Below are 13260 nucleotides of genomic sequence, written 5' to 3'. Positions count from 1 at the left end.
GTGTGCAGACTCAAGTCAATGAAATTCCTGGGATATTTATCTGGTCAGTTAAGTAGCAGAGAAAGGGGTTGTTAATCAGTTTCAGCTGCTTTGATGTTATTGAAATTAAATCAGTCGTATCCCCCCGAAAAAAAACCCCTGCAGGACAATGGCATAATGTGCTTGTATGCATACTAGCACATTATGAAATACCTTAGAACTAAGCCCCCACGCGGTCGCTCGGACACTGCTGAGGGAGCTGACATGTTCCCTCTGCGTCTCTTCCGTGTTCATCGGCTCCGGCACTGTGAGTGACCGGAGCCGTGATGAGTTCGCAACGAGCCGGCAAAAAGCTCTTAAGGTCCGGCCAGACTTCATGAGGGTGGCCTAAAGGCCCGACATCCTCTTGTGGGCCCTGTGCTCACTGCCTGGCACCGTGGAGCTTGATTGGCATTTAACATTGAACACCAGAATTGGCAGGTCCACCACTGGCACCCTGTGCTTTTCACAGATGAGAACAGGTTCACCCTGAGAACATGTGACAGACACAAAGTGGTCTGGAGAAGCTGTGGAGAACGTTATTCTGCCTGTAACTTCGTTCAGCACGATCAGTTTGATGTGGGTCAGTGATGGTCCAGGGAGGCATATTCATGGAGGGATGCACAGACCTCTACAGGTTAGACAATGGCGCCCTGACTTCCTGTGGGTATGCGGAAAAAATCTTTGGACCCATTGTCAGACCCTACACTGGTGCAGTGGGTTCTTGCTAAAGCACGACATTGTTTGACCTCATATGCCGAGGGTATGCAGCCAGTTCCTGGAGGATAAAGGAATTGATACCACTGAATGGCCTTCACGCTCACTTGACCTAAATCCAATATAATCGGCAATTTAGCCCAATTAGTTGTGTCTCTACATTCTTCCCCCCCCCCCGGATTTAGTGGGGGTTCTCCTATACTTATATTTCTTTTACTCTAATACAACCTGATTATGGAACATTGTGACGTTTTCCCACATATGCAATTGTTCAGTACAAATTCAAGTCTGTGAGCGTTGACCTGTGGGTCTGCCTGTCACCTTATGTCCCCACCGGGAGCCGCGATGTGTGCCGTATTCCTACCTTCTCCCCCTCCCCCTGGGTGCGGGCGTTTGGGTGGGTGGAGCCGCCACACATCGGCGTCACGCTCTGCGTCAACGTGTGACGTCAATTGGCGCCAACACGCCGACGTCTGTTTCCCATCCGCAGCGCATATTAGGTGCCCCACGGGACGGCTCTGCAATCCAGCTGACGTTCCCGTGTCGACCCCGCTCATATGCACTGCCGTGGCGCTGGGTGTACATGGGGTGGTGATCCTGGCGACCAATGCGTATGCCTTCTGGAGCTCGGTATTGCGTTTTTTTTTTTGTTTTTTTTTTGGGCATATATTTTATTCTCATATTTTCCTTACTTTTGGGCATACTTACCTCACTATTTTCACTATATTTTTGCATGATCCCTGCACATGTTCCTTTCTGCACACCTTGGATTCTCGTTCTCTTTTGGGGTTCTTATTCCCCAGTGACTTCACACCACTCACTTTCTTCCTTTGTTTCCATTATCTTCTCACCTTTTCCTTATTTTCAATCACACTTATTATCTCACCCCCACACTATTTCACTTACACCTATGCTAGCATCATTATCTATGACATATATTATTTTACACACATTCCCATTGATCCAATATATCTTTTTACAATTTTTATGTAGATCACTCCGCTCTTTCTCACACATCCTCTATTATATACTGACTTAATATATACACTCGGACAACATCCACTATATAACTCATCATACGTATATTATGAAGTACATATGTGTATGTATGTATGTGTATACATATATATATATATATATATATATATATATATATATATATATAATATATTCATTTACTATATATACTTTCACGAGTTTTACTCTAGGCATTCATACCATGTATTTAAAAGTAGCATACTTACTGCATATACATATGTACAATAGCAAAAAATATTTTTAATTATTTAATCAGATTTTTACATTACTACTAACTTCATTGCATACATTCTCCATCATATATTGAACACATACTCATATTCATAATGTTCAACTACATATTCATTCTACTACTTCTTTATTCATTCTACATTTCTCTACTAATTTTTCCTTTATGCACTTCCATTTATGCTCCCTTAGGTGTGCGACATGGCTTGCCCGGTGTTTCTGCCTCTGTATACCCTCGGCTCCCGTGGGAGACACCGAGGGTCAGGTTCCACCTTCAGTTTCAATCGCACCCAGAGCTGACATGTAAGTTTGGGGAGATGGGGGATTTGTGGTTTTCCCCTCCCCCTTTCCTCCCTCACTTCCCCTTCCAGCTCTCATCAATTTCCATTGATGTTATCCACTTATACTGATACACATATATCTTTTATAGATCCAGATCATACAACTACTCATGAGGAAGTGGCAATACTAAGTCCACGAAACGCGTCGAGTTTGATGTTGTTATGATTTTATTTTACTATGGTTACTCCCCTATATTCCAACATGTGATTATTATGTATCTGGATTTGGGGATCATGTACCAGCTCTGCTATTCATACTGCCTAATACTATGTACATGTCATGTCATATGCCTTTTATCGTATATGTAATAAAATGTTACCATTACCATGGCAGTAGTGTCGTGTCTCTCATCTAAAGTCCCAACTTTTACTTTATGTTCTAAATCCAATATAACACCTCTGGGACATTGTTTCGGTACATCTGATGCCGCCAGGTGGCACCTCAGCCTGTTCAGGAGTCCAGTGATGCCCTGGTCCAGATCTGGAAGGAAATATCCCAGGACACAATCTGTCCTCTCATTAGAAGCATGCCCCGACATTGTCAGGCATGCATACAAGCACACAGGGGCCAAACTACTGAGTACCATTTTGAGTTGCTGCAATGAAATTTCAGCAAAATGGACTAGGCTGCTGCATAATTTTTTCACTTTGATTTTCGAGGTGTCTTTGAATTCAGCCCTCCGTAGGTTGATTATTTTCATTTCCATCAAACAATGTCGCATCCTTTCATTCCTAACACATTACCCAGTCCATATCAGTATAGATATCCAGCATTATGAGATATATATATTTACACACTATATTATCAAAAGTATTGGGACACCTGCCTTAACATGCACGTTAACTTTAATGGCATCCCAGTCTTAATCCGTAGAGTTCAGTATTAAGTTGGCTCACCCTTTGCAGCTATAACAGCGTCAACTCAGAAGCACTGGTCCAAATCATTTGGTGGACCAATGAATGTTTTTTTTGCGAATGTTATATAGCAGAATGTGAAATATTTTTTTTCATTTTTTTTTATTTTTTTCAGAATCGTCGCTTTTTTTTTTTTTTTTTTTTTTTGTTTATAGCGCAAAAAATAAAAATCACACAGGTGATCAAATACCCCCAAAAGAAAGCTCTATTTGTGGGGGAAAAAAGCACATCAATCTTATTTGGGTACAGCATCGCACGACCGTGCAATTTTTCGTTAAATGAAAAAAGGGGTGGGGGGGGGAAATCTGCACTTGGGATGTTCAAGGCTGCAGCCTACCTCCTAAAATATAACCCAAAGGAGGGTATATGTATGTATGAAGGGAAGGGGGAAGGTGTTGGCGCTGCCTGGACAAAGAAGTGGTCTAAACCAATATGCACAAAGTGTAATGGAATAAAAGTATGAATAAAAAGAGAAGCGTATTGTGTAATCGCTACAGTGCCTAAGGTCTGAAAAATTATACGCAATGTGAGATAGAATATCAAACATGCAAATAGGTAGCAAAGCGATGGATACAAATTATCAAATATAAGACAATATGAGAATATCTTAATTAAATATGTGCAAATATGCATGTAAATATGTAACACAATAATGGATACAGATTAGCCAATATAAATTAATGTAAGAGTATCTTAATTGTATATTAAATGTGCAAAATGTGCAAATGGGTATCAAAAATAAGGTGGTATGTGCTCTCGTGCAATATGTGTAGTCTTGATATCATCAAACGGACGTGGTATAATGACTAAAGTGCAATGAGCTAAATAAATATTATTGCACAAGTGATATTGTGAGAAACTCCACGAGATAAATGGGTGAATGAATTAATTACAGGGAATCTATAAAGGTATACCAATCTAAGTGATTGAATAAATATACAATGTATATAAAGTGACAAGATTGACTGTATATAGGTTCCTAATCCAAAACTGGATATATAATGACCGTGGTGTGTGTGAGTGACCCCCACACTATAATTAGAACCAAAACACTGGTGATAGTGTTATAAATTAATCAATAAAGTGACTGGGCGCATAAATAGCCAGGTGCATAAAATGATAATAGTCCTTAGGGTGGATGATCTTTAAATGATCCGAGTAGTGGAGATCCTAGGATGAACTTTAGGGTGGTCGTGCTGGTGCAATCGCCGTAGTGCTCCCTTGCCAATAATATCCGCACTCACCAGAAATCAGTACCCCTACAGGGGTAAGGAGCATGGTATTCTGGGGGTAATTACATCCAGGCACACCAATCCCCTCACGGGTTAACCAGTAGGATCCACCTCGGAGGGATGGGGCAATATCCTCTAGTACAGTTCTTCCCTCAGAGTGGCCTCAGTGGGTGTAGTATATGGGGGGGGGGGGCAGAGTATATGTTGGGAGATCCGAACCATAGAAAAAATGGAATGCCTCACATAGTAAAGTATCGTAATGCCATCAAGTTTATTTATAATAAAAAAAAGTACTCACAAAGTAGTGGAAAAAGAGCGTTGTTAGGAACAAAAATCACTGGATTGTCCTCTCCTTGGCGCTCTTCCGGGGAAAAAAAAGCGGAAATGGCGTGTGCCGCTCTACGCGTTTTCGCCACTTTGACATCATCAGGAGCAGGAGCATTATTTTGGATTATCTTTTTATCTCTTTTCTATTTGACTTTCCTTACTTCTCATGTGGGTTAACACCTATCGGTGAGTGTGACGTCTCAAAGGAGAATATGGTGGTAGCACCTTGAAGATTGCTTGTTGGAGCAGAGCAACATGCGCCAGTCACTTTACTGGACTATTTATACGTGTGTTGAAACTTATTAAGCACTTGTGCACTTTTGAGCTAAATTGCACTTTTTTGAATTGTTCATTATATTTATTTGAGTGACATATGTATTGGTTTGTGCATGATGGCACTTTACATTGATACAAGTCTCACTTATTGGGTAAGCGCAGCTCCATTTCTTCATATGAGCACCACTACCAGGTGTATAAATGCGTGGAGGGGAATGTATTAGCTAAACCGTTCCAGGCACACTCTTAGGAGAGGTTTGCCTGTTCTCCGAACACATGCGCTGTCTCTATAGATTCAGTATGTAGACTAAGGTGGAAGAGAAAACTTCCCGTTCCAAGTGGAGAGATGGAAGTGCATTGTAGGGAGGGGCAGAGGTGCAGGAAGGTATGAAAACAATTGTCATCTTCTAAAATACATTGACGAATCACTGCAGAGACAAAGCAAGGTGTCTCAACATGCATTTACTCTACCAGTATTTTTTTTTTTTTTAATCATGAATTCATGAATGTTCATCTTTTTAAGGTGTTAATTGAACATTATTAGCATTTGACATATTGGTTTGACTTGTTTGAAATTGAACTTGAAGAAGAATAGAGTTTATGCTGCTTTTATACCATAGGGATAAGCCTGGAGAAACAAAGTCCTCATGTCACATCTAACCCAATAGAAATAAGCCTTGCTGCTCTGGAGATTCCCTGATGCGTTATTCATCTCAGTGGCACCCTGTCCATTGGGCCCCCCCCATCCATGCACCTACCCCCAGCCATCTAATCTACATGCAGTGTGCCGGACGCTTGGATTCAAATGGGGTTTTTTTAGCACCTGATTAGAGCCAGAGGCTCTAATAGGCTTCAAAAAAGGGTGGGCTCGGGGCACAGAGCACTGCGTCCCTGAGCCCACCCAGTTGTGTGACAATAGTGAATGAATATTCGCTATTGCCACACTGATTTTCCTCCCGGCCAATCAGGAAGCGGGTTCTGAGACCTGTTTCCCGATTGGCCGAAAGGAGAAGGCATGCTATTGGCCAAGAAGAGGGGAGTGGACGGCTGCCGAGAAGGGACATGAAGGAGCCTGAGGGGGAAGCCGCCGCTTGTCATTAAGGAGGAACAAGGTAAGTAAACTGGCTGGCGGGTGGGGGAGAGATGTGGTGGTGCAGGCTGGAGTGATATGGGGGATGCCCCCCCCAACTGATGGAGCACCAGCCGCCACTGCATCTCATCCTACGTTTTTTTGTTTAATTAGTTTACTTTTCAACATACATAGAATATTAAGTGGTATTTTTACAACTTTTTTTGGAAAACATGGTATAAGCTGTTATTTCCTCCAGATCATAGATCTGTACTACACAGTTTTATACATTTCATTAGAAAAGATTGCTACAGGTTAATTCTTCCGCTTTTTGCTTACTAGCATCAAAGTCGCTCCAAAAAGGTTACCATTATATCAATGATTCCCAAAGTGAGAGAGAGCACTATGTTTGTTACTTATAAAAAAACTTGATTGTTGTACTTGAGCAAGCAGTAGGAGAATGCTTATTCCAATGGCAGTTTCTAAGGTTGAACCAGAGAAAACAATCGTAATGAGCCATCAGACCAGAATTGCCGCCTCCTAGACAGAGGGCAGGCTATCCAGAGGCGGCAGGCATGGGAGTTGCTATACTGATGCAGTATCATGGCAATCTAAGCTTCTGATAATTTTGATATGTATCCAAGGGGTTACGACATTCACTTACAAGATGGGTAACTTCAGTTCTTGAACAGCTGTTGCTGGAAACCTTGTCTCGGACCTCCTTTTAGGCAGGCCATACATTATGCAATTTTCTTTCCTTCAACCGCTATTTGAACGAAAGAAAATTGCTTGGTTTCCGCCATCAATACAGTCAGCAATCCCTCCTGCTATGTTATTGTCTTCTCACAGTGAAAGGTTCTTTAGGTGTCAGAATACAATGATCACTGCTGGTGGCTATTGAGCAAAAAAAAACCTGACAGGCTGGTTTTACTAAAGTCAGTATAACTAGCCTGCCCATAGATGGATTGAAGTTCGCCGAGATCTGTCTATGGCCTCAAAATTTGACGGGTTCAGAAGGGACCAGCCGAATTTCCATCGAAGTATGGCCAGTGTGGTCTGTACGACCGCCCCACTGGAAAATTTCTGCTTGAGCCGGCAGCACAGATCAGCGTGTTCTGACAATGTGGAACTCTCTCTGCTATCAGAATACAAAGGTACAGTGGGAGGATTTCCCATCCACCTTGAATGTGTGTGTGGATGGGGTAAGAGTAATTTTATTTTTCCTTCAACCAGCGAATAATCAATGGGCTGCCTTAATTGATTTGCTCTTACAAAAAAGTGCATAAAGTCTTCCAAAGCTTTTGCAGCTGCCTTTGCTTTTTTAGTGTAACTAAACTTCAGCTTTGCAAACACATGGAAAGGCCAAAAGTATTTCCCACCTTTTATCTAAAAGCAGTGAAATTCTTTATATTGTGATTACATAAAAAATAGATTTTTCATTTTATTTAAAGAGGTTGTAAACTCATAAAAAATATTTTTTTTTCCAACCTGAAAGAGAAACACATAATGAGCTAGTATGCATCGCACACTAGCTCATCATGAATTACTTACCTTAGAACGAGCCCCCGCCATGCCGCCCGTTTACCTGTATGACAGGCGATATGTTCAGTTGGCCGTCTTCCGGGATTGCTGCATCCGGCCATCCGATTGGCCGGACCCGCGATAACATCACTCCCGCACATGCGCGCGGGAGCCGCCGTTCACGGCATAGGGCTCTGAAGGAACGGCAAGGGTGGCTGTTCCTTCAGAGCGCATGCGCCGATGACGTCATCGGCTGCATGCAATGTAAATATCTCCTAAACGGTACATGTATAGGAGATATTTACAGTACCTATAGGTAAAAGTTGCAGAGGAGGGTTTACTTCCTCTTTAAGTGCTGGCAACTGGGTTTGTGCCAGGTCCTTGTATTTGTGAGAGTCCGTGGTGAGATGCCTTCACCCAAATCCACTGGTCTGTCCAACTGCTAAAGACAGTTGAATCCAAGTGTGAAATCTTTTATTATGGCCTAAAACTGGCAGGGCTTTTGGGCATTGAAGTTATCTTGAGGTAGTGTCTGAGCTTACTGACACCTACCAAAAAATGTAAACTTGGCTTTTGATTGGTGGTGTCTGTTTATAGCAATTTGGTACTTGTACTACCAATGCACTAAGGGAGGGATAAGATTAAATACCCTGAAGAGGATCTGGAATATATTAACGCTTTGTAATTGTGTTTTTTTCAGGCTTAAGAAGCTCTTATGCAAGTCAGCATAGCCAGTTGGGCCAGGACCTGCGTTCAGCTGTATCCCCTGACTTACAGATTACTCCAATATATGAGGGTAGGACATATTACAGTCCAGTCTATCGCAATGCAAACCATGGAACAATAGAGCTGCGGCAAGGTTCCCAGACTGCCATTTACCGCACTGGCTCAGGTGTGTATTCTGCTTAGGTTGTCTGTTCCCGAAAACCTTTTCTTTTTTAGTACTATCTAGAGTAAGAAATTGTCTCAAATATAGACTATTTTGTCAGCTGCTGACCAATGCCCTAATCTCAAGCACATGAGACGGCAAGATTAGACAGCCGAACAATCTTTTCATTGACATGCACAATCTCTTTTCGATCTTACAGGCATGTTTTTACAGGAACACCTGGTAAGAGCTTTATCTTAAAATATACCTTTAGATTCTCTATATGAAATATTAAATATATCTGATTAAATGGCTTCTAGGGAAATAGAACAATTTCATAGCAGATTTTTGAAGCAGTGAGCTTCCTTGCAATCTCAGAAACCCCACACCTAATATTTCAGGCAACTAGATCCTGTGACATCTATTTTGTTTGGGAGCTCACTGGAATAGTAAGCACCAGTAGACTTAATTTTCCAAATTCTGGTAAATGTTCTGATTTTGCCATTAAAAAAAACAGTAGTGACAAAATAATGAATATTTGATAAAATCTGAAATGATTGTCCTCCATTCAACCTATTCATTCAGTATAGTTGCATAGTATAGTTGCATAACTCTACTATACTGATGGAAGTGTAAGTTCCTATTGTCATAAAATGTAGAGTTTGGCAAAAGCACCCACCATACAAGTCATATCACCCATTTTAACTAAGCCTCACCCTTAATACCAGGATGTAATAAATAGTTTACTGTCGTGATGTTTATGTTAACAGCTTCTTGCCATCAAGGCAGACCTACAGTATAGCTTTGCTTTAAACATGATGGGACTTAAATGTAACATAACCTTCATCAAGGGGTATCTGGAAGCACATGTATTTTAATAGGTTCTAATTTGGAACCATTCATTAAATAATAAATTAGCAAATTAGACAGCCAGGTACATAACATGAATGGATTGAAAATTAGAGCCTCTCAAAAGGGTAAGGTTAAATGCAGATATCTTAATATCAAACCTGTCGTAAAAGAAATATGTGAACTGTCGATGTTCATTTTGGATGCAAAGTCCAGCGTGTTCGTTTTCTGTAAAAAAAAAAAAAAAACAGTACAGTGTTGTACTATACTGTCCCTAACCGTAAAACAGACCCTTCAACTCCTAAAATTAACCATTAGCGCTAACCTGACTATAGCCCTTCACGGTTAATAAAGTCCTTGACAAAAACCTACCTTAACTTAATCCTTAACACTGCACAAACCCTTTCATCAACATACTTCTAACTGGAGTTGTCAGTAATGAGGTAGGTCCCCGTTCTTTAAAAAAAAAAAAAAAAAAAAACCTTGCCGATCCACCAGTGCTGAAATATACAGGTCTGACTACAGTTGTGCTCCTCCTAAAAATCTAAGCTGCTTGATGGTCAAGCTGGTCCCCTGGCTTCATTACAATGACTCTGAACAATTATGCAGATAAGCGATTCTGATTTCATTGCTGCATTTTTGTTCTGGGTTCATAAAAGCCAGAGGATAAAAATGCTGTCCATGAAACTAGCGTTTGCAGGTAGAGACCAACGATGGCGGCTTACATGGTTATCTCATGGCATTTCTATTCATCTCTTCATAGACAAGATGCAGAGTTCCGTTTGAAAATGTTTTACAGTTATAGTATACTTTAAATATTGCTTTCTCTTTCGTTCATTGATGGACACAGCTCCAGAATCTTCTTGACCATTGGGTTATGCTGCCCCCTACAGGAGTAGGACACTAGGCAGGAAAAAAAACTTTCACGCCTATGGGGCAGTCCCAGGGGATATACTCTCACTTCCTGCTATAGGCACAAGTTAGGAGTAAGGATCTAGTTCCTTGTTGGGATCTCTGGTCCTTTTATTTTTTCCTTCTTAAATTAAATTTTTTCTTTAGTTTATTATTTTATGTTCCTGTAAGAACTACAATCAACTGCCGGACTGGGCGTCGGACTGGATAGCCTAGATGCTTATGGTCTCCCAGTCTGGGCAGAAAGCGCCACCTGACCTCAGCTCTGCGCTAGGTCGGCTGCGACTTAGCCCCACTGGACATGGGCTGGGTGGCAAGTTAAATGTCTCGCGAGTACGCACAGACCAGGTCACGCCCTGAGTCACAGCGTACCTCTGGCCTGCAGCACCCCCATTCCAATGGTGCAGTGGTCTTCCAAGAGTGGTGCCCACCCGGTTTCCATGGTGTGGTAGTGTCCCCCCCTCCTTCCCCTGGTGGCCTTTTGGGGTGGATGTGGGCCCCTCCCTGGGATAGTCGGACCCTCGGGTTCTCATTCTTCCCGCATAGCATCCCCCCTCATTTACCCACACCTAAATCCACAACCCCACCCCCCCCCCCGGGGTGGCCAAACGTGTAATGTCTGTTTGGGGGTGTAGAGCTGGTGATGGGGGTGGGGGGCGCCAACGACTGCTAAACACGCGTTTTTTTGGGGGGAGATGGTCCTGGTGGGGGAATCCTGCCAGAGCCCCTCCTTACTGCCTATCCGTTTCTGGGGGGTCCCAAGAGCCGCCATTTTGTCATGGGTGACTGCTGTAGGCGGCCATGTTTGTGTAGTCCGGTGGCCATTTTCTTGTATCTCTTTGACCTAAAGCGGCAGCCATATTTTTGAAGCCTATGGAGCGGTAATTTGGCGTTGGGCCTCTAGTGTTACTTCCTGGATTTTCTCTGCTCTGTACCTTAGTCGGTGGTGGTGGGTCCCTGTGGGTAAAGATGTCTCTCCCTCTTTCTGCTATAGCAGCAACTTGGTGCGCTGTGACATGTGGTGCTGCTTGTACAGCGGTTGGGGGTCATTTAGCAGTGCTTTTTTCTATTTTTACCAGTGTGGTCCCAGGGATAAAAATGGAGTCCCTGGAGCATGTTTCACCACCTGACCCCCTCTAAAGTTGCGGGGCCTTCCAGGTCCCAGTCCGCTCTGTCTGCTATGACGGCAGTCCTAGAGTCATTAGTGTCTAAGGTAGATATGGTCCTGAAAAACAGAATGGGCAAAAAGTGCCCCCCGCTTTCTCCTGCATCCTCTATTTCCTCAGATTCTGAGGTTGATCTGGCCACCGTAGACGCGAGTATCCCTACTGGGTCTGCGTCCACGCACCCTAAGTGCTCTGATAGGATGCTTCCTCTCCCACTACAGCCGCGCATGAAAAGACGCTAGTGGATGCACTGATTGTATCAGTGCGGGAAACTTTAAAACTGTAGAACGCAGCTACCACTGCGTTTTGAGACGCCGGTATATTTCGGTACCCGCAGATCGACAGACAAAGGTGTTCCCCTTTCCTACCTATTTTGACAAAATTGTCGCACGTCAGTGGGGTTTCAATAAAAGCACTGTCCGGGTCCTAAGCGTTTTGCTACGAGATATCCCTTTACCACTTACCCACCAGGCCTATTTTTGACACTTTGTGTTTACAAGCTAAAATCATTTTTTTTTGCTAGAAAACTACTTAGAACGCCCAAACATTATAATTTTTTTTTTTTTTTTCAGAGACCCTATAGAATAAAACGGAGATCGTTGCAATATTTTTTTATCACACCATATTTGCGCAGCAGTCTTCCAAGCGCAATTGTTTTGGAAAAAATGTACTTTTTTTAATTAAAAAATAAGAAAACAGTAAAGCCTAATTTTTTTACATAATGTGAAAGATAATGTTACGCTGAGTAAATAGACGCCCAACATGTCATACTTCAAAATTGCACACGCTCACAGAATGGCGACAAACTTTGGTACTTAAAAATCCCATAGGCGACACTTTAAAAATTTGTATAGGTTACCAGCTTAAAGTTAGAGGAGGTCTTGGGCTCAAACTATTGCTCTCACTCTTAACGATCGCGGTGATACCTCACGTGTGGTTTGAACACCGTTTTCATATGTCGCATGACTTGCGTATGCGTTCGCTTCTGCGAGCTAACGGGGACAAAGCGTTTTATTCCTGTTATTTTTATTCCTGTTATTTTTATTCCTATTACAAGGAATGTAAACATTCCTTGTAATAGAAATAGCCATGACAGGACCTCTTTATTTTGAGATCTGGGGTCAAAAAGTCCTCAGATCTCACAAGGACACTAAAAAAGAAAAAAAAGGGTTTAAAAAAAAATCAGCTCTTTAAGCCGGTTGCTAGGCAACGACGTTTGACGTCGCTCCGGTCCTCCAGAACCATAGAGTCGAGTGAAGGCCATCTTGCCCTCATTCGACTTCCTGTCTGTGTGGAGAGAGAACCGGATCGTTTTCCCCGCTGCCGGCAGGTCCGGTAAGCGGGGAAAACGACCAGGACGCGGCCGGAGGGGGGGTACCTCTTCTGCTGCACCGTAAGGGTTATCCCGCTGCAAATCTGCCGCTGGGACCACCCTTACCTGAAAGCCGATCGCCCACCATTTTCAAAAATACCGGGGTTATGGCAGCTATCTGCTGCCATAACCCCGGTATTTAGCATCAAAGTACCGACATACAACTGCGGCCGGCAGTCGGTAAGTGCTTAAAGAGTCCCTGTTAAAAAAGCTGACAGTACCACCTGTGGTGGATTCTCGGGTTTCCATATTAAATAAAGTCACCCTTCTCCTGGTGGAGGACTGGCCATCTTTTAAAGACCCTTTTGACAAGGGAGCTGAATCTCTGGTTTGACATCTTTTTACCATATCCGTTTCCATCCTTAGACTGGTGTTTACCATAACTTTGATTTCCTAGACCTTTAACGGAAT

The 13260-nt window shown here is 42.7% G+C and overlaps 1 protein-coding gene across 5 annotated transcripts in view; it reads left to right on the top strand.

Moving 5' to 3' along the window:
• The window catches only part of PKP4 (plakophilin 4), a 585731-nt gene that overhangs the window by 426513 nt on the left and 145958 nt on the right, over positions 1 to 13260 (top strand). For 3 of the 5 annotated variants that reach the window (XM_082260328.1, XM_082260325.1, XM_082260324.1), the window contains one exon: positions 8383 to 8574. The exons of the other annotated variants lie outside the window; for them this stretch is intronic. In XM_082260328.1, coding sequence (XP_082116454.1) covers positions 8383 to 8574 — 192 coding nt within the window. The remainder of the gene's footprint in view (positions 1 to 8382; positions 8575 to 13260) is intronic. 5 annotated transcript variants of the gene reach the window in all.

Source organism: Pelophylax lessonae (genome assembly GCF_965119305.1).
Source record: "Pelophylax lessonae genome assembly, chromosome: 6".
Classification (NCBI taxonomy): Eukaryota; Metazoa; Chordata; class Amphibia; order Anura; family Ranidae; genus Pelophylax; species Pelophylax lessonae.
This window is presented reverse-complemented; position numbering and strand designations above follow the sequence as displayed.